Source organism: Pelodiscus sinensis, chromosome 10 (genome assembly GCF_052426305.1).
Source record: "Pelodiscus sinensis isolate ZL-2025 chromosome 10, ASM5242630v1, whole genome shotgun sequence".
In the NCBI taxonomy this organism is placed as follows: domain Eukaryota; kingdom Metazoa; phylum Chordata; order Testudines; family Trionychidae; genus Pelodiscus; species Pelodiscus sinensis.
In genome coordinates this window covers 47,280,883-47,301,792 of record NC_143061.1, presented here as the reverse complement: position 1 = coordinate 47,301,792, position 20,910 = coordinate 47,280,883, and the positions used below count along the sequence as shown (strand labels likewise).

The following is a 20,910-nucleotide window of genomic DNA, read 5'->3' as shown; positions in this document are numbered from 1 at the left end:
AAGAGGAAAAATGAATCATTGTAACATTACCACTATATAATATTTCAAATGTCCTTAGCTTCCAATATTTGGAACATGCTGGGGGATTATCAAAAACTAAAGGAACAATCCAGATTTGACATCAAACAAAATGTTTCATTATTTTAGAAGCCTTCCACTGAAAAATTGAAAAAAGAATTTTTTGACAAGCACCCTCCAGCATGTCTCTTGTACTGTATGATCCTGGAATAGAAGCACTGACCAGAATTACAAACGTATAGACCAGATGGCTTCTTGAGTTCTCTTCCCAGCCCTATATTTCTATGACTCTACTCCTGTTAATCAGTGAAGGGCTTGACACTTTTTTTTATCACTATAAACTACGATTTAGAATATTACATTGTTGCTGTCAATTCTGAGATTAATTTACATGCAAATCACTTGTCATACAAGTAGCTCCTCAAATACTAAATTTCCAAGTTATCTTCAGATACCATCTTTTTTATTCAATTAAGCTGAAGCTATTTACGCATAGTGTTATAGATACAGCTGTTGAGGAAGTGGAAGCTCCGCTTCATGGGAAACATGATGAGGTCAACATTTGTTGTTGTTCCAGACTGGACCAAAATAGATATCTCATTTTGAAATTTCTACTGAAATGAAATGTCAAAAAACCCTCAAATTGTTTCAGATCAACTGAGTCATATTGTTTTGACTAAACATTTTGAAACAATGTGATGTTTTCAAACAATGTAATGTTATTTCTATACTATAAAATAATACACAGTTCATAACATAATTTTGTCAAAATCCGCACATTCCTACTGAATGTTTTGATTTCAATGGATTGGCATTTTCCGATGGAAAAAAACATTCAGCTAGAAATTTTTTTACCTGCTTGAGTTATAATGCCCTGAAACACATTTTGTCAATAACAGTACTGGATAGAGCTAGACTCTAAGGCCTTCTTCTATCCCTAGACTAGATGTTATCTTATACTTCAAAGTCATCACATGCAGAGCACCAGAAATGACATCGGAAAGAGTCCCACAGAGAGAGCACTCTACAGCACTAACTTCTCTGGGCTAGGGCAAGGTGTGAGAAACTAAAATAACTGGTTTTTCATCTCCTTGTCAGTTAACAAAAATATACTTTCACACGACATAGCTCCCTGCCTGTTTCCATGCCAGATGATATCTATATATGGGCTCCCCTCTTTCTTTCTTTCTTTCTTTCTTTCTTTCTTTCTTTCTTTCTTTCTTTCTTTCTTTCTTTCTTTCTTTCTTTCTTTCTTTCTTTCTTTCTTTCTTTCTTTCTTTCTTTCTTTCTTTCTTAAGTGCCCTTGTGAGGTCTTTGGGCAATTCCTAGAACTACAGCTGTAGAGCACTTGCTAATTAGAGGATGAAAGTGGTAGCGGAATCCTTTAAAAAACAGGATCTTGATGGCACTTGTGTGTGCAGAGTCACATATTTCTAGAAATGTCTAAGGAATGGCTAATGCAAAAAAACCAAAATCTCCAACTCTGAATCTCAGGACAAAGTCTTTAATTGGTTGCTAGCACCTGAGGAACCAGTGAAGCTTATTCAAGAACTTTTTTTCACCTGATGCATTTCACTTGGGTTTAAAGCCAAGCATGGGCAGTTGGTGACACTGACTCTTGGGGAGGCAAACTCCCCAGCCCACGTCTTCTGCCCATACATCACTCTACTCTGCTCCATGCCCGATCTCCTCCCCACTGTCTCCCTCTTTCTCTTCTCTCCCACTCTCTTCTCACCCTCTACAAACCCAAAGGAAGCCAGTGGTATTTGGAAAAAGCCCCCACTCTTCTGCATTTTCTTTCTAAAGAAAATGGAGCATGTTTTCCTCTTCATGCCAGATGGTGAAGATTGGAATTGCAGAAGGTATCTAATTAAAAGCACTAAATTTGGGAATAAAAAATGTCAGTCACAGGTTTTTTGTTATACCCAGAGATTTATTTGCAGTTAGGGAAAGTCAGCTATCTTGCTATATACAACATTAAATATTATTAAATACATGATGCTTCTTTTCTTTACATTTTCTTAATATTTCTAAGCTGATTTTACTTAAGCCTTCCAGATTACTACATACTTAACTCACTAAAACAAATTAATCAGTCACAGAGATTTAGGGTGTTCATAACAATGTTCACTGTTGTTAGAAAAAGGGAACACTAATTTACTTTGATCTCTCTAACGACAGACATGTTTATGAAATTTCACTAACTTTAAAAATATGTTTCCAAAGATTTTAGGCATGAAAAATAATTTCATATCTTATTAAAGTACTGATTTTGGTGAAGGGTTCTCTTAAAAATAGATAATCAAATAGTAAGAAATGGAAACTTTCTGGAAGTAAAGGGGTGTTGTCCCTTGAGGTAAGGGTTGAAGGGAGAAAGATTAAATTTACAGAGATAGTTAGAAAACACAGGAGAACTTGGAAATAAGTTTTTGTGCTATAGTAATTAAAATTAAAGTGTGTATTTTAGATACTGGTATTCTTTTGAGGGATTTATTTAAAGATATGTTTGAAGAGCCACGCATTTAAGGCAAAAGAGGAATACTCACTTTGTGCACCTAAAGGTCTATGCAAGGATTTTTTAGATATGAGATTTTTATAATCTTTAGCAGCACCTTAAGGAAATATTTGAAAGCAAATTTTAAACTAAGGTCCTGTAAATTAATATGTTCTGAGTAAATAGTACAGTAATGCACAACTGTTTGTCAATACATTCAGAAACTGGCAGTATATATGTGGAAGATGGCAAATGCCTGTTAAATGGTTTCATTGCCACTTGAATGGCTCTCTAACAGTATAAATGTTCTGCTAATCGGTCTGGCATGATGGAAGGCTTTTCACTTTTAAGTTACTAGATCTGAGACTTAGCTGGCTGCAGGAAGGGTCAGAACAGGGATAGGAAGAGCTGAAAGGTTGGGCACTAAGTCCCAGGAGAGGCAACACATTCCCTTCCCTTTTATACTGCCCATGAAGTTAAGGTTTCAAAATAAAAGCCTAAAGGCAGTGCTGTGCCCCTTGCAGCTTCCATCCCAGGCAGACACCAGCACTTCTGGTTTTCAGGGATAACCTAGCGGCACAGGAGCCAATCTGCCCAGCACTTTCCCTCTCCCAGCTGCTGGAACAGAAAACATGGTTGGAGGCATTTCTAGAGTTTCCCTACTCTCCCCTGCCCACTGACTCCCATTATGACCTGTCAGGGATGTCAGAAGCTGGCGTAACTTTAAATAGGTTTTCGGCTGCTCTTTTGTTGATGCCTGCCTGCCAAGAATGCCCTCTGCAACCCTGTAGCTAGACTGCATGCTCCTCCAATGAGAGTGGAGGGCTGGACTGGGCTTCTGAAAAGAGAAAAGAATGGTTACTTACCTGTAACTGTTGTTCTTCGAGATGTGTTGCTCATGTCCATTCGAAGTAGGTGTGCGCACTGTGTGCACCACGTCTTCCGGAGTGTTTTCCCTAGCGGTACCCGTAGCGCCGGCGGGGCGCCCCTTGGATTGGCGCCGCCATGGCGGGGCATAAGTATCCCTGCCGGCGCTGCCCCACCTCAGTTCCTTCTTGCTGGATATTCCGACGAAGGGGAGGTAGGGTGGGAGTCAAATGGACATGAGCAACACATCTCGAAGAACAACAGTTACAGGTAAGTAACCATTCTTTTCTTCTTCGAGTGGTTGCTCATGTCCGTTCGAAGTAGGTGACTACCAAGCTAACCCCAAGGAGGAGGGGTCGGAACAGTCATAGCACCAGAGTCATAAAGGAAGGTGAACAATAAACAGATTTATTTGAACAATTAAACAGTGACAAGTCACCAACCCAGAACAAAGACAACCAGATCTACATATTTGCATATTTACATCACAGATTTGAAGACTGCAGAGCCCACCCTTGCATCCTCCCTGGCCTGTTGAGGTAGCGCATAATGTGTTGCAAACGTGTGGAGGGAAGACCAGATGGCTGCTCTGCAAACTTCTGTGATAGGTACTTGGGCACCAAAGGCTACCGAGGACGCCTGCGCCCTGGTAGAGTGTGCCTTCACCCTGAGTGGGGTTTTACCAGCCAGTTGATAACACTCTGCTATACATTGCACTACCCATCTTGATAACCTTTGCGTAGAAATAGGTGAACCTTTCCCCTTATCCCCAAATGCAACGAACAATTGTTGGGATTTACGGAAGGGCTTGGTTCGGTCAATATAAAAAGCCAGCGCTCGCTTGGCATCCAGGGAGTGTAGAACACGCTCCTTAGGGGATGCGTGAGGTTTAGGGAAGAACACCGGTAGATAAATCTCCTGAAATAGGTGAAAAGGAGAAACCACCTTCGGAAGGAAGGTTGGATGAGGCAGTAGCCTTACGTTATCATGTGAAAAGACAAGATAGGGCGGCTCTATAGTCAGCGCCCTTAACTCTGATACCCTTCTGGCAGATGTAATGGCTACTATGAAAGCAACCTTCAATGAAAGGTGCTTCAGCGAGCATGTAGCCAAAGGCTCAAAAGGAAGGGACATAAGCCTGTGAAGGACCAGGTTGAGGTTCCATTCAGGGAATGGAGCCCTCACCAAGGGGTACCATTTCTCCAAACCAGTAAGAAACCTTTTAACCACCTGGTTAGAAAAAAGAGAGGCTCCCGCCGTACCAACATGGAAGGTGGAGAGAGATGCCACATGGACTTTAATAGAAGAAAAGGACAGGCCAGAAGAACGGAGTTGAAAGAGATAGTCGAGAATAGTTGGAATAGGGGCCGAGGATGGTTGTACTCCTCTCCGGGACGCCCAAGACAACAAGTGCCGCCACTTGGCAGCATACGACCGTCTAGTAGAGGGCTCCCTGATGCTAAGGAGCACCATCTGTACCTCTCGGGAACATTCCCTTTCTGGTTGGTTCAACCATGGATAAACCAGGCCGTTAGGTGAAGAGACCGGAGATCCAGGTGAACCATTACCCCCCCGTCCCAAGGTTGGGTTAGCAGATCCCGAACTGGAGGGAGTGCTATAGGGTCTTGGGTCAGCATGTCCACCAGGATGGGGAACCAGAACTGCCTGGGCCACCTGGGGGCTATGAGGATGATCGAGCACCTGAAAGTTCTCGCTCTGGTCAATACCCTGGAAATTAGTGGAAATGGGGGAAAAGCATAGAGAACGCCCTTTGGCCACATGGTCATCAGGGCATCCCCCAGGGAATATTCCCCCAGCCCCAGCAGGGAACAGTAGTTCCTGCACTTTGCATTGCGCACTGAGGCAAACAGGTCTAGGTGGGGATAGCCCCACCTGCGGAAAACCTGGCTGAGGACAGAGTTCTTGAGTGACCACTCGTGGGCTCCAAAGGATCTGCTCAGTGTGTCTGCAAGTAGGTTTTTGCACCCAGGAAGGTATTCCGCCTGAGGCGTGATATTGTGTGTGACACACAGATGCCATAGACGCAGGGCCTCCTTGCATAGGGGTGACGAATGCGCCCCACCCTGCTTGTTGAGGTAGAAAACCGCTACAGTGTTGTCCATACATACCAGGATGGAGTGGTGGGAGAGCCTTGGCAGGAATGCTTCGCAGGCCCTCCTCACCGCCCGCAGTTCCCAGACGTTGATGTGCAGGGACTGTTCGGGAGGGGACCAGAGGCCCTGAGTTCTGTGGCACCCGAGGTGTGCACACAATCCCAGGTCGGACGCATCGGTGACCAGCGTCAGCGAGGGGGGAGGGGCGTTGAAGGGAACCCCGCTGCGCACCACGGATTCCTGGGTCCACCAGAGTAGGGAGTCCAGAATGTCCGAGGGCACTGATACTATGGAGTCCCATAGACCCTTGGACTGGCAGAAGGCCTTCGCCAACCACGCCTGCAGAGGTCTCATCCTCATCCTGGCATGCCGCACCGTGTAAGTGCATGCCGCCATATGGCCCAGGAGCCTGGAGCAGACCCGAGGAGTCATGATGGGGGACTGGGTTAGTTCCGAGATCAGCTCCACTATGGAGAGGAACCTGCTGTGAGGCAGGAACGTTCCTCCACCTTCGCATCGAGGAGGGCTCCCACAAACTCTATGCTCTGGGAGGGGATCAGGGATGACTTCTCAACATTTATCATGAGCCCTAACCTTAAGAAGAGAGCTCTTATGAGTGATACGTGAGCTTCTACCTGCTCGTATGAGCGACCTTGGATTAACCAATCGTCGAGGTACAGGAACACATGTACCCCTCGATTGCGCAGAAAGGCGGCAACCACAGCCATACATTTTGTGAATACCCTTGGTGCAGTACATAACCCAAAGGGGAGTACCGTAAACTGAAAATGGTAACGGCCCACCATAAACTGGAGGAACCTCCTGTGACCGGGCCTGATAGCCACATGGAAGTAGGCGTCCTTTAGATCGAGAGTCGCGTACCAGTCGCCCAGTTGTAGCACTGGGATGACCGAGGCTAAAGTCACCATTCTGAACTTGTGTTTTACCACCGCCTTGTTTAAGTGTCGAAGGTCCAGGATAGGACGGACTCCCCCTTTTGGTTTTCGGACGACAAAATAATGGGAGTAGAACCCCTTGCCCCGCAGATGCGGGGGGACCCTTTCTATTGCTCCTTTTTCGAGGAGTGCCCCCACTTCCTGAAATAGGATGTGTTCGTGAGGGGTGTCCCTTATTAGGGTCAGGGTAGGGGGTTTTGAAGGCGGTGGGCCCAGGAACGGGATAGAATAGCCCGAATGTACAATGTTCAGGACCCAGGCATCTGATGTTATTCGGGCCCATGCCTGGGCAAAACAGGAAAGCCGGGCCCCAAACGGGGGGTCAGGGTGGCAGACTGGTACGGGACTCTCGAACACCATGTCAAAATTGAGGCTTGCCCTGATTGGAAGGGTCGTGGGGACCTGCCCGTTGGGGATCTGACCTGGGGCGACGATGTCGACCCCTAGGCCCTTGAGGGTGTGCAGCCGCCCCGGAACTTCCACCGGAGGCCCGGGAGCGGCGCCTCCAGAAATCCCCAGGGGGGACCTGGGGCTGCGCTCTACCCTGCTGCCTAAACGGCAGTTGTCGCCGCTGCATGGCTGGCGTGTGTATGCCTAAGGACTTCAGAGTTGACCTCGTGTCCTTTAGGGTATGGAGCCTGGAATCTGTGTGCTCTGAGAACAAGGCCTTCCTTTCAAAGGGCAAGTCCTGGATGGTATGCTGCATGTCCGAGGGAATCCCCGAGACGCGGAGCCATGCTCCACGGCGCATAACAACACCCGTCGCCATGGTGCGGGCTGCCGAGTCCACAGCCGCTTGGAGGGCAGTTTGTGTGATGACTTTACCCTCGGAAGCCATAGCTGCAAACTCCCGGCAGGAGTCGGTCTCTAAATTTTTCGACTGCCTGCTTGGTGTTGAAAGCATACCTGCTCAGCATCGCCTGTTGGTTAGCGATACGGAGCTGCAGAGCACCCGTAGCGTAGACCTTGCGGCCCAACAAGTCCAGCTTCTTGGGCTCCCTTGCCTTCAGAGAAGGCCCGGGCTGGGGAAGCCTTTCTTTTTGGGCCACGGCCTGTACGACCAATGATCCCGGGATGGGCTGGAAGTAAAGAAACTTGTGACCCGACTGTGGGACGAAATAACGCCTTTCTACCCCTTTTTGGGTAGGAGTCAGGGTTGCTGGCGTTTGCCACAGGGCATTAGTAATCTTTGAAACTGTTTTATTGAGCGGTAGAGCGAAACGCACAGGGGTGTCCTCAGTGAGGATGTCTACCATTGGATCAGTATCCTCAATTATGGGATCAACCGGGTTGGAAGCCATGCGCCGCAGGAGGTCCTGATGTGCTCTGGCATCCATTGATGGTAGCCCAGGCGCTGGGTCTGCCAGTGCCTCATCGGGGGAGGACGACGAAGATGACTCCTGAATCAACAGGGGAGCAGTCGTGAGACCAGCTGCGGGGCCGGTTGGACGGTCTGAGCTTCCGGAGGGACTGTCTCCGGTACCGGTGGTTGCGGTGCCGCAGGATCTTGTTGCGGCACTCGAAGGGCGGAGGAGGGCGCCCTAGACAGGGACGCAGAGGGGCGGGAACGGTGCCCTGAAGCCTCCGACCCCATAGATGGTGGTGGTTGTCCCTGCCACTGATGATAGGCCCAGAGAGTCCAAAAAGGCCACTGCGGATGAGGGGGCCACATCTGCTGGTTGTGGTCCCTCCGGTGCCTGGATCTGGACCTGTGGGTCGAGGAAGCTCCCGAAGACCCTGACCGCACAGACACCGCGTCCGAGTCCGAAGAGTAATCGGATTCTGGCCAAGGGAGAGCCGATGAGGAGTGCAGTGCAAACTTGGCCATCGACTCCGGTTTGCCCGCATGGGTGCGGCAAGGATGTGCCGTCTGAGGTACCGGGGGACCCATGCCCGGTGCCGTAAGGGCCGCTGATAACTGCGGCACCGGGGGACCCAGACCCAGTGCAGTGAACTGCGCTGGAGCAGTCAGCTGTGGCACCGGGGGGGCCCAGGCCCAGTGCCGGTTGCACCGTCAGTAACTGTGGCACCAGGGTACCCAAGCCCGGTGCTGTTTGCAATGCCATTTGCGGCACCGAGGTGCTCAGGCTCGGTGCCGGTTGCACCATTTGTGGCACCGGGGTACCTAGGCCTGGTGCCGAGTGCGTCGCGTGAAGTTGTGGCACCAGGGTGCCCAGGCACAGTGCCCGCTGCATCACCAGTAACTGCGGCACCGAGGTGCTCAGGCTCGGTATCGGTTGCGATGCCTGGAGTTGCGGCACCGGGGTGCCTAGGCCTGGTGCCAGGTGCATCGCGTGTAGCTGTGGCACCGGGGTGCCCATGCCCGGTGCCGATTGCGCCGACTGAAGCTGCGGTACTGGGGTGCTCAGGCCCAGTGCCGATAGTGTGGCCAGCAGCTGTGGCACCGGGGTGCTCAGGCGCGGTGCTGATTGCGTGGCCAGCAGATGCAGCACCGAGGTGCTCAGGCTCGATGCCGAGTGAGTCGTGCTCGACTGAAACAGTACCAGGGTGCCCAGGCCCGGTACCAGGGTAGACCACTGGGTCGATGCCGGTGCCGATGACAGCACGGAGACGGACGCCGACTCCTAGGAGGCCACATGGCCATGGGGGTATGGCACCGGTACGGCCAAGAGGGGCTCTGGCAACTTGGAGAGCAACGACCTGCCATGGCTTGAAGCTCCCTGAGAATGACGATTAGGCATCGTGAAGGGTGCCGTAGTAGTAGCGGGAGCCGACCCCACCGGGGTTGGTCCCGATGCATAATCCACCATAGCATGCCGACCCTGGCCATGCATGGGCGACGGCGGTGCCCTCCGAGCTTCCACCGGGGGCGACCTCGACCCGTCCGAGTCGACCGACGACAGCGGGGAGGTTGTAAGACTTATTAGGTCCTGCGCCGCTTCAAAGGTGTCCAGCGTAGACGGACGATGAGAGGGCAGGCGACCAGGGCTCACTAGACCCCGTCGGTGCCAACGGTGCACCGGAGGGGAAACACACACCGGTGAACTGCCGGTGCGGAATCCAGCAGACGTCGGCTTCTTAGATGGAGACCTGCCCCGGGACTTCTTCACCCTCTTAGATGGTGGAGAGTGAGATCGGTGCTGGGATCTTGACATCGATGCCCGGTGCCGGTGTGCGGCCTTGCACGTGGAAGCTGGTGCGCTGTGCACCGCAGGCTGGTCCGGCGGTACCGGTTGAAGCACCGTCTCCATGAGGAGAAGCTTCAAGTGGGAAACTCTTTCTTTCCTTGTACCGGGCTTGAAAGACTTGCAGATTTTGCAGGCAATTGCCAAATGAGCCTCACCCAGACACTTAAGGCAGCTGTCGTGTGGGTCACCCCTGGGCATAAACTTCCCGCAGTTAGCGCACCCCTTGAAGCCTTGCGGCCCTGGCATTCCTTATCCCCAAGGGGGAAGGAACAAAAACAAAAAACCTAACTATCTAACTACACAAACTATTTACAATGTGAGAAACGGGAACCATTAACTATCTAAGCCTAACAGCTAGAGAGAGAGCTGCTCCAACGACCGACACGGCGGTAAGAAGGAACTGAGGTGGGGCAGCGCTGGCAGGGGTACTCATGCCCCGCCATGGCAGCGCCACTCCAGGGGGCGCCCCGCCGGTGCTATGGGTACCGCTAGGGAAAACGCTCCGGAAGACGCGGTGCACGCGACGCGCACACCTACTTCGAATGGACATGAGCAACCACTCGAAGAAGAAACATCATTTTGTCGCCAGTGCTCCAGGAGTGCTGGAAAGCAGGAGACCATCTCATATAGTCCACAGCATTCAAGTCCCAGGAGGACTAGACAGGGCACTGGCCTGCTCCCTTCCCATCTTTTGAGCAGTGGCCTAGCTTCAGAGCAATCTAACCTGCCAGTAGAGCACATTCCCTTCAACAATCCATGGCATTATGCCTGCTCCTTGACTATTCATCTATCTCACTTTCAGAGGCCTTACCACAGTGGTGCTCCCCTAGCAGGACTCAGACTAACCAAGGCACAAAACCCCTTCTATGCTGGCTCCTTGGAAAGGAAATGTACAAATAGAAATGCTTGAGTTCCAGTGAGGACTGTTCAGCCAACATCATTCTCTGAATGGGCGTGACGACCTCCCTCCACTTGCAGACCACTGAGCTTCTGCATAATAATGGCTTTAAAGACACTATTCTGTGAAGCTGTTGTGGTCTTGGTCTGTAACAAGAATGCATCGTGCATTGTTACATGTAGACAAGCAATATCCTGAATGTCCAGGAACCTATAGGAAAGGATGTTTTGTTTCATTTTTCTGGTAAATTAGAGGAAGAATAAATGAATTAAAAATAAACAATTTCAGCAAAGACTTGCAGCAGGCTCTAGACAATGGAACACGCTGCATTAAGGTGCAGAATATCAACATGCAGCGTTTGTGTACAGAAATGCCAGCAGGGCGCAGGGCAGGCAGGAGCTTTACGACCACAGCAAGCCATTTTTCAGTGGGAGAAGCTTGTCTGAGTTCTGTAACTGAGCTGGTCACATTTGTCACGTTGCAGTATCTCGGCTTCACAGGAAACATGGCATGGGCTCACCGTACCAGAGCTCCACAGTCCCTATGACTAGGCATGTCAATGTCACTTTAAACGACAACCATGTAAACTATTCAAATGACATCTGTGAACTGGTTCAGGTCTCATATGCAGGCCTCCCTCTCTCCAGGTCAGGCAGGACCTTTGTTCCTAGGATGGCGTGTCTCCCCTCCCCCTTTGCCCTAGACAGATGGGGAAGGACTAAGGTTGCTAGGGTTGCCAGCTTTCTAATGGTACAAAACCAAACACCCTTGACTTGCCCCATGTCCCACCCCTGCCCTGCCCCTTCTCTGAGACCCTGACCCCACTCGCTCCATGCTCCTCCCTTCCTCTGTTGTTCATACTTCCCCACTCTCACTCACTTTCACCAAGCTGGAGCAGAGGGTGGGGTGCAGAGGTGTCCAGGTTCTGGGGTGGAGCAGTGGGTTCCAGATGGGCTCAGAAATGAGGGGTTTGAGGTGTGGGAGGGGGCTCCAGGTTGGGGAAGAGAAGTTGGGTGCAGAGAGGGTGAAAGCTCCACTTGGAAGTTTAGGTTCTTGGGTGGCACCAGGGAAGAAGGATTTGAGATGCAGGAGGCGGCTTGGGGGCGGGTGCAGGCTCCAGGAGGGAGTTTTGGTGCAGGAGGGACCCCGTGGACTGGGGCAGAGGTTGAAGTGTGGCAGAGGTGCTTACTACAGCTCCAAACTCCTTTAAGAGGGGGCTGGTCTCCCAGTGACCCCTTGTGATGCCTGCCCTTCCTGGTTCCCATAGTCACCTCTTGCCAGCAGCCCAAAATGGCATCTCTGCTGCAGGAGAACCATTCTGAGACCTGCATGCAGGGGGTTAACCGTCAGAGCGGGTCAATGGTGACACTCAGACTTACCATTTAACTGTTAATGTTTTGCTCCGTAGCTCAGGGAGTACACAAAACAGAACTGGTTTTATGCTTTCAATCACCCCGGTCTCTGCAATAATCAGGTTATTTGCTCCCCCTGGCTTGAGAATTTTTTCATCTAATGTGAGGGCAAGTTTACACTCAGCCCCACATGGACTGGAAGGCGAAGAGGGAAGATGGCATACAAGAGCTCTCCTTTGTGCACACAGGCAGCAACTGGCCAAAGTATGGTCCTTCCACGCTCCTGATCTCAACAACTACACAGAACTACTGCTGCAGACAGTTCACAGTGGCTTTGTACTTCAAAACACACACACACTCACTGACCAGCAGCACTAGGAAAGCACAAGAAGGGACAGACACTGAGCTCTCTTCATGGGTGATGAAGTGGCTGCATTCCTAGGAAGTGCCAAAGACCACTGCTATTTCGGGCACAGTCACACTGCCTCCCCAGCACAGGTGCACAACAGAGCCTGTGAACCCCAATCAGCAATGTGAAGCACATGGATGAATTGCTTTTCTGACTGGCTTCAACAAGGTCTGCAGGGGCGCAGCAGTCTGACTAGGTGCAACATATGCAGGGGTGGGGCCTTCATCTGGACCATCATTAGCTGTAAAGTGTTCACACCCTCTATGTGGACTGCACAAAAGTCACCGACCCACCCTCCCCTAGAAACCAGTGCAATCTTCAGCAACTGTCACAATTATTGTATCTAGGAAATTAATATTGTTGTCTGCTAACAAGGCATCATGGGGGTTTTTACAGCACTACATGGGGCCATGGTGTTTAAGAGGCCAAAGCAGCACACACTTGGAAGGGGGAGGTTTGTACAAAAGAAGCCAAACTAAAGGAAATAGAGCATCCAACTGAAAGTTGCTTGCCATTCCATTCCTACCCTTCCAATCCATTAACCCCTAGGGCCGTGGTCCCCAACACGGTGCCCGCGGGCGCCATGGCGCCCGCGGGGGCATTCGTGTGCGCCCGCCACGTGCTCGGGGCTGGGCTGGCCCTGGGCACATGGCGCATGCACAGTGCCGGAGCCGGCTCCAGGCGCATGGTGAGCGCCGGCCCCGGGGGGGCAGCGGCCCCGGGCGCGCGGTGCTTGGGGGGGAGGGGGCGCTGGCCCCGGCCCCGGGTGCTTGGAGGAGGGGAGGGCGCCGACCCCGGCCCCCGGCGCTTGGAGGAGGGGGGGGGGGCGCCGGCCCCGGGCGCACGGAGCTTGTGGGGGAGGGGGCGCCGGCCCCGGGCGCGTGGCGCTTGGGGGGGGGCGCGCGGCTATGAGGGGGCCCCACCCCCTGGCGCCCGGTGGGCGAACGGCCACGCCCCCTGGCGCCCGGCAACCTCCACAGGTTGGGGACCACTGCCCTAGGGGAATGTCTACGCTGCCGTGAAATATCTGCTGTTGGCCCGTGTCAGCAGAATAAGGCTTGTTGGGCTGTTAAACTGCTGTGTAGACATATTGGCACTCTGGAGCCCTATGAAGAGAGAGGGTCCCAGAGCTCAGTCTCCATGCTGAGCCGGAATGCTTACACTGACATTTTATAGCTCAGCAACTCAAGCCCTGCAAGTCCAGAACTGCTGACCCAAGCCACTCCTGGGTGTTTTATTACAATGTAGACATATCTTGGAGGTCTAATCAACAAATGTGGTACAGGCAGAACCACTCTAGTATGGGACCCTCAGGACCTGACTGGTGCCAAACCAGAGAATTTGCCAATCCATGGGAGATCAATATTGTCTAGCAGCATTACCACACTTCCCCTGCTTACTGGGCTCTTCGAAGACATTTAGGGGTAAATTAGAGCAAAATACCACTGAGAGCCAGGACTCTATGGGACCGTGGGAAACAGCTATACCAGTGATAACTGGACATCTGGCCAACTAAAATGATGCTGGATCATGGATGTTGCCAGACCACAGAGTGCCTGATTAGAGAGGTGCAGCCTGTACATGCTCTTTACCCTCACCTTTTTTTTATAAAACAAAGGAGCCTGCACACTAAGAATGAACTACATACCACAGATGCACCATTTCCCTCTTTCTTCTTACTTTTAAAACTCAAAGCAACTAACTTACCCTCATAAAAAAACTTTAGTGGTATGCAGGTTAAAACAATATCAAGAAAGTATGATCTGGTATTTCTGAACCTAGAATGTTACCGACTTACTGTTAAAAGTATGACCATTATCCTCCCAGAAAGTATGATCTATGATGGGGTCGGCAAATTACTGTAGGACTTCCATTTGTGAAAGGTGGGTCCCCAAAATCATTGTTACTCAGTCTTCTTTGGATGTGTTTCAGTTCACTGCATAATTCGCTATCATTCAAAATGTATTTTTCATGGAGATTTTTATGACACTATTTATAAAACCCATAGGCTTTAATAAAGTGATCAGATACTTACGGTCCACAAAGGTCATCACACTGTTTATAGTATAAAAAGTGATACGACGTTTCAAGATAACACATAATTTCTAATACAACACTTTTTAAAGCACCAAGAAGAGCTGGAAAGCCTAATTTTATGTGCCCAAATATAGCTATTTTCAGCACAAAATTTGACTCTCACAATTACCTTTCCACAACATCCTCTCCATTCCAGCAAGTCGAGCTGTCACGCATCACCAAGTCCCCATCGCACAGCCTTTCTGCTACAGAGGCATAAAAGGTTCGGGATCGTTTCATGTAGTTGATGAACTCTCTACAAATTAGGAAGAGAAGAAATTAACAGTGGAACAATGAATTCCTCGGGTAAGTTAAATCTTTGGTTCAGGGTTCTGTAAGATTAAAAGGCTGCATTCCTTTCAAAAAGAAAAAAAATAGCAAAGATAATTTGCTCTCGTTTAAAACGTATTCCTGGTGGTGATGTATCCTCCACCCCTTTACCACTGTATTAACAGATGAATTTGGGTTTAAAAGTGTTGTATTAGTGTTAGCAAAGAGCAGCAATGCATGACACAATGACTGAAAAAATCTTCATTTAAAGCTTTTGTATCAACAGATAATATATTAGCAGGAGGTTCTTCTGTTAAACTAGATGCTTTTTTGTCAGTAACTAGAAGTCAATATTTTCACCTCCACCTCAAGCTGGGGGAAATTAATTAAGTGTGTTGTCATTACTGATACTGGATGGGGAAGGCTACCCACAGCCAACCATGCAATGCTCCATTAGATGACTTGAGCATAGAATTTAAATGTAGAAAAGCCAACCTCCTGGTTGGTGAGGGGGTTAGCACCACCCCACCACTGCCATCCGTGTAAGGTTGATCTGACATAGGATGCTCCCTCTCATCAGGTCTGGCTCCCTGCCTGTAGTAACACCCTGTGCTTTATGTTTTGGAGGGAAAACCAAAACCCTGGGAAGTGCAAATAGCCTGTTGTCTGATGTTGCATGAAGAAAAAAATCCTTCCCAGGGGCACCAGCAGATATCCCAATACACGATTATACCTGTCTTACTGAGGTGCCCATCTAAAATAAACAGTGGCCACAGCTCTAGCTCAGGCACAAGAGTCCTTCTCTGTATTTAGAACACCAACGTAGTGAGATTATGGGGAGTATTTCTATGGCCTTAGGTACTTCAAACTGGTACCTTGGATGTCTATACCTTGGTGCTCTGAAGATACTGTTCTAGACACGATGCAAAGTCACGCACAAAGACTGAAACTAGAGCTCTGATGGTCTAATAGCTCTGTTGCTATTCCTGTTTTCCCTTGGAATCGACACCACACTACAGAATGGCCATGGCGCCAGAATAGTTCCATGGGGCAGGCTGTGCAGGGGACATTCCATGGGCGAGAGGTTTGGGGAAATAGCGAGGGGCATTGCAGAGGAATTGTCAGGATATTTGTTCCATTTGTTGCGAATGGGGCTGTTAGCAATACTCAAGTCTGGAGGATGTAGCCAACATAGCAGAGTCACTGGACACCCACTCCTGCCAAAGGGTTTGGGAGAGTGGATTCCTCTTCCTTTAACCCTTCTTAAACCTGGTTTTCATATGGTAAAAAAGATTTTACCATCAAATTTTAGCTACTATGTGGTAACTAACACTCAGTTAACTCCCAGTATGAATGCAGCTTTTTAATATGAGGCCATTGCACGGTCCTAAGGAAAGTGGGAACGGACCTCATTCATGTCATTTTAGAAGAACTATTCAGTCACTCAGGGTTCACAAGCATGTAATGAGCACCACCACCTCTCTCTTTCTTCCCTCTCCCAAATTTTCTCTTTGTGTGGTGCAGTAATTAATTACAGGCAGTCCCCGAGTTACGCGGATCCGACTTATGTCGGATCTGCAGTTACGAATGGGGCTTTTCTCACCCCGGAGGACTGGAGCGGCGGGATGCCCAGATGCACTGCAGTCCCGCCGCCCCCGTCCTCCGGGGCGAGAAAAGCTGCTCCCTGTCTCTCTGGTCTGCAGGGAGACCGGGAGCAAAGCCGCGGAGCACGCCCGCAGCGGGACAGCGGGACAGCCCGCTGTGGGCGTGCTCCAAGGCTTTGCTCCCCGTCTCCCTGGTCAGCAGACCAGGGACATGGAGCAAAGCCGTGGAGGACGCGGGCGGTCCCGCCACCCGCGTCTCCCTAGTCTGCTGGGGGGGGGGGGGGTGCAGCTAGTGCCCCTCCTCCCCCCCAGCAGACCAGGCTTTTCTTGCCTACACCTGGGGTAGAGCAGCTGGGGCGCTGCCAGGTTGGTCCCACAGCGCCGCTCCTCAGCGCTACTGTACCAACCCGGCAGCACCCCAGCTGCTCTGCCCCAGGCGTCCTGATTCAGCCGCTGCTGGTCAGTTTCAGCAGTGGCTGAATCAGGATGCCTGGGGCAGAGCAGCTGGGGTGCTGCTGGGTTGCTCCAGTAGCGCCGAGGAGCGGTGCTACTGGAGCAACCCAGCAGCACCCCAGCTGCTCTGCCCCAGGAGTCTCCAAGTCAGCAGCTGCTGAAACTGACCAGGGCTGACTACAGGAAGCCGGAGGCAGAGTTGCTCTGCCCCGGGCTTCCTGGAATCAGCCGCTGATCAGTTTCAGCAGCAGCTGACTTGGGGACACCTGGGTTTCTTAAGTTGAATCCGTATGTAAGTCAGAACTGGCGTCCAGATTCAGCCGCTGTTGAAACTGATCAGTTTCAGCAGCGGCTGACGCCAGTTCCGACTTACATACAGTTTCAACTTAAGAACAAACCTACAGTCCCGATCTTGTACGTAACCCGGGGACAGCCTGTATGTAGTGAACCTGTAGGATCGCATAGGATCACCATTGTTTGAAAGTTGCATAAAGGCCTAGCTTTAAGGCTGGTCACTCTACCAAGCATCAGGGGTATTTGTATTCATCTGAATCTGAAAGAACAATGAGAAGCCCTGTGGCACCTTATAGACTAACAGATATATTGGAGCATAAGCTTTCATGACGAAGTGGGTCTTTGCCCACGAAAGCTTATCCTCCAATATATCTGTTAGTCTATAAGGTGCCACAGGACTTCTTGTTGTTCTTGCAGTCTACCAAAGAGCACTGTTCTCTCAAAGTGCACTCTTCTAATAGTCTGCTGTTTGTTTTATCCTATTTTGCCAAAGTTGAAAAGTCCTTCATTGTACTTGAAAGGTTCAGGTTATACCGTACATACATAAATACAAAATTTTAAAGTAAGTATCTTTACAAGTGTAAAATTATATGTTGATTTTTACTATTTTCATTTCTTACAACATCAAACTCTTTACATTTTAATGGGAAATATGTATCTTCCAAATGTGGCCATAAACCATTATTGATTTCTAAAGTTTCTCTATTCAAGAGCCTTATAATTTGGATGAGCTACACAGAGACAACAAAATATGTCACCTTGTTTTCATTCTTACCGAGAGATTTTTTTCAAACTTCTGGATTTGTCATTCTTTGAAGCTTTCAGTGGCAGAGAACTGGAATATGCCGGGGAGAATAAGCATCAGTCAGAAGAGGTTGGGGGTGGGGGGAAAGCAGGATTTCAGGCAAATGAAGAAAAGAAATGAGAAACAAAGAAAAAAAGTAAAAATTATTTGAAAGAAAAGGTAATCAAGCACATGCATAGGATTATATCAGAAAACAAATGAGGAAAACTATCTTGAGATTTCCCAAACTATAGGCCCAATTAAAAATATGTCAATGCATTTCTAAAAACACCAGGCTGCTGGTTAAAGAAATTTCTCCTAAGATAGTTTCAAACAAAAAATACAACAATTACACATGTAGAAAATATTACAACATGCTAAAAAAATTCTGGACTTGAAATCTACCATATCCATATATGGAATGAATGAATATACAAAAGGAAAAAATGGCTTTCCATGGGCACCACGCAGAAGGGAGTACAAGTGGAAAGTCTTTGTTTTTCAGGGTAATGAGCAATTTGTTGTATTTCTTAATGGTTGTGTGAGGACAGATATTTTGTGCTGTTCAGTTCTAGAACTCAACAGCTGATAGTGCTGCACGAGACATGTAGACAAATAGAAACGATATCTCACAGGGTCATGCCTCAGGAAACATCCCAAAGGGATCTTTCTAGCAGCCCCCCAGTTTCCACAAGATGATGGATCTTTTACCTGGCTGGGCTAAAGCCCTTTCCATGCATACGTAGAAGTTTTGTGGTACTGCCACCCTGAGCTGTATACAAATATATGGCTTAAAGATGTCACATATGGTGAGGAGCCTGATTATGCTCTCACTTACCCTACAGTAAATGAGTAAATTTACTAGCTAGAGTGAGATTAGGCTCGGGATGTCTACTATACCCTCAATACCTATGCATATGGCAATGGCTTCAGTGGGAGCCACACATACACATAAAGGGCAACACAGACCCTTGTGCACCTTATATAACTTTACTGGAGAAAATATTTTCAACGGCACTGAGCAGCACAAAGCCAAAGTCAGATAGGATGGCAAAGGAAGACTGTTCTAAATTACTAAGGCTGCTAACAGCCCCAAGAAGCCATTATAACACCCATGGGGTGTCAATGTGCAGAAATGCCCTCTCTACCTTCTCATTCACCCACCACACTCCCTATATTGATCACAGGGAGGCAAGGTAATAAAGGAGTGCTGCTGTGCCAGTCTCATGCTGTGCCACTAGTGGGTCCCCCCTGCTCCTAGAGGGTCAGCTAAACATAAAGCAACCATGATGATGTGGGGGAATGGGTAATGGGCTCTATGTGCTTGAGTCAGACTAGCAACACTTGGCTGAAATGTGTTAATCTTCTCCATAGCCATTTGATTTGCAGTTGGCATTAACAATGTGTTTTGTACTTTCTCTGTAGTGCTTGAATTTATCAAACATATGTACAGGTGGAAACATTTAATTCAAATAGAATAAATGGAACTGATTTCATACATTTCTTAAGACACTTAAAATCAGTTATTTTAATAAGAACAGAAAACCTAAGATATTAAGATTTCAATTGTTGCCTTCTCTAATCAGAGACCAAACATCATGTTTTATTTCTTTGCTAAGCAGAATATATGGTTATATGTATAGGTATATCTGTAGCCAATCTTTGTTTAATGGAGTGAAATATATTGAGTACAGTACAGATATTAAAGGAAAGTATCTTTGCCAAATGTTCTGCCAAGCCTCAAAAGTGTATTGTGCTGAAATCTGCAATAAAATCTCAATTTACTGACTGAGATATAGTCTATGTGCATTCCTACATCATGTAGCTTCTCTTTCCTGACATCTCTGCTGTACAGTACAGTAACACATTAAAAAATGACTACAACAGCCATGTTGCCAGTTTCAGTTAATCTCTGAAGAGTGTTGTGCAATTTAAAAGGTTATAAAATCTATAAATCTTCTTCATGCCATAGCATTATAAATACATTCAGAATTAGAAATTGACTAAGATCATGCAATATTGTACAAATGTCAGTTATCATGCATTGTACCAAAAGAGACAGACTTAGCAGAATTAAGAAAAAAAGTGCAGGAACTGAACTTAACTGAAGGTAAAGTAAAGAATCTATTTTAGGGAGACAACAAGTCTAGCAAAATACAAGCATGTTTTACCAGGAGAGTACATAAACATGAGCTTAGTTTTAAAGTGCATGAGCTGTCCCAGAGCTGAGCATGTGATTAAGGATTTAATACAGAAGTCCATCCCTATTCAACACAGGATTTAGGCACATGCTTAACCTGAAACACATCTTTAAATCCCATTGCACTCAAAGGGTATGTCTACACTACCCCGCTAGTTCGAACAAGCGGGGTAATGTAGGCATACCGCACTTGCAAATGAAGCCCGGGATTTGAATTTTCCGGGCTTCATTTGCATAAGCGGGGAGCCGCCATTTTTAAAACCCCACTGGTTCGAACGCCGTGCAGCGCGGCTACACGGGGCACGAAGTAGGTAGTTCGAACTAGGAAGCCTAGTTCGAACTAGGAGGGTAGTGTAGACATACCCAGAGGGATTTAAGCAGGTGCTTATAAGCTAGGTACTTCTTGGAAGTCCTGGGCTCAACAGGGATGAACTTAAGCATGTACTTATCAGATCAGGGATAATGTCAGTTCTTTGAATTCGTTTACTGAGTGACATCGACTCTATCCTACAGTATACTGGCATCTCTCAGTAGATCAATGGCGCCATCGCCCTTTACAGAACATGGTGTATGTGCTGATGACTTCTTTGATGGCTCTGAGTCCGATGCATGACAGTCCAGTCCACAAGTAGGTCAAATCCATTCACTAGCAATGATCTGAATCCGAGCAGCAGATTCTTTCTTCCTCTCTCCCTGGTCATCACAAAGCTTGATCCAGTCCACCCTACAACACTGCATTCTACAAGATGACACCAGCAACCAGAGTACCATTCTGCATTCCTTTCCAATCATACACAGAGATTCTAAAGATACTACACGATCTTTGTGAGCAACCCAAAATCTGTGCAGAGGTCTGCTTCTCCTTCTTGTCCCTTTGAGAGCTTCAGAGTACAGTGCGCTCTATGGGATGCAGTAATATGGCATTCACTTGACATATCCAAGCTTCCCGAGTCCTTTCTTACTAATCAGTGT

The 20,910-nt window shown here is 48.5% G+C and overlaps 1 protein-coding gene across 4 annotated transcripts in view; it reads right to left on the bottom strand.

Moving 5' to 3' along the window:
* The window catches only part of LOC102447587 (glypican-5-like), a 749,086-nt gene that overhangs the window by 460,490 nt on the left and 267,686 nt on the right, over positions 1-20,910 (bottom strand). For 2 of the 4 annotated variants that reach the window (XM_075937487.2, XM_006125190.4), the window contains exons 5-6: positions 17,730-17,789; positions 14,464-14,589 (exon numbers count right to left, since the gene is read on the bottom strand). The exons of 1 other annotated variant lie outside the window; for it this stretch is intronic. In XM_075937487.2, the coding sequence (XP_075793602.2) occupies positions 14,464-14,589; positions 17,730-17,789 (186 nt within the window). The remainder of the gene's footprint in view (positions 1-14,463; positions 14,590-17,729; positions 17,790-20,910) is intronic. One more of the 4 variants, XM_089780879.1, reaches the window with a different exon arrangement.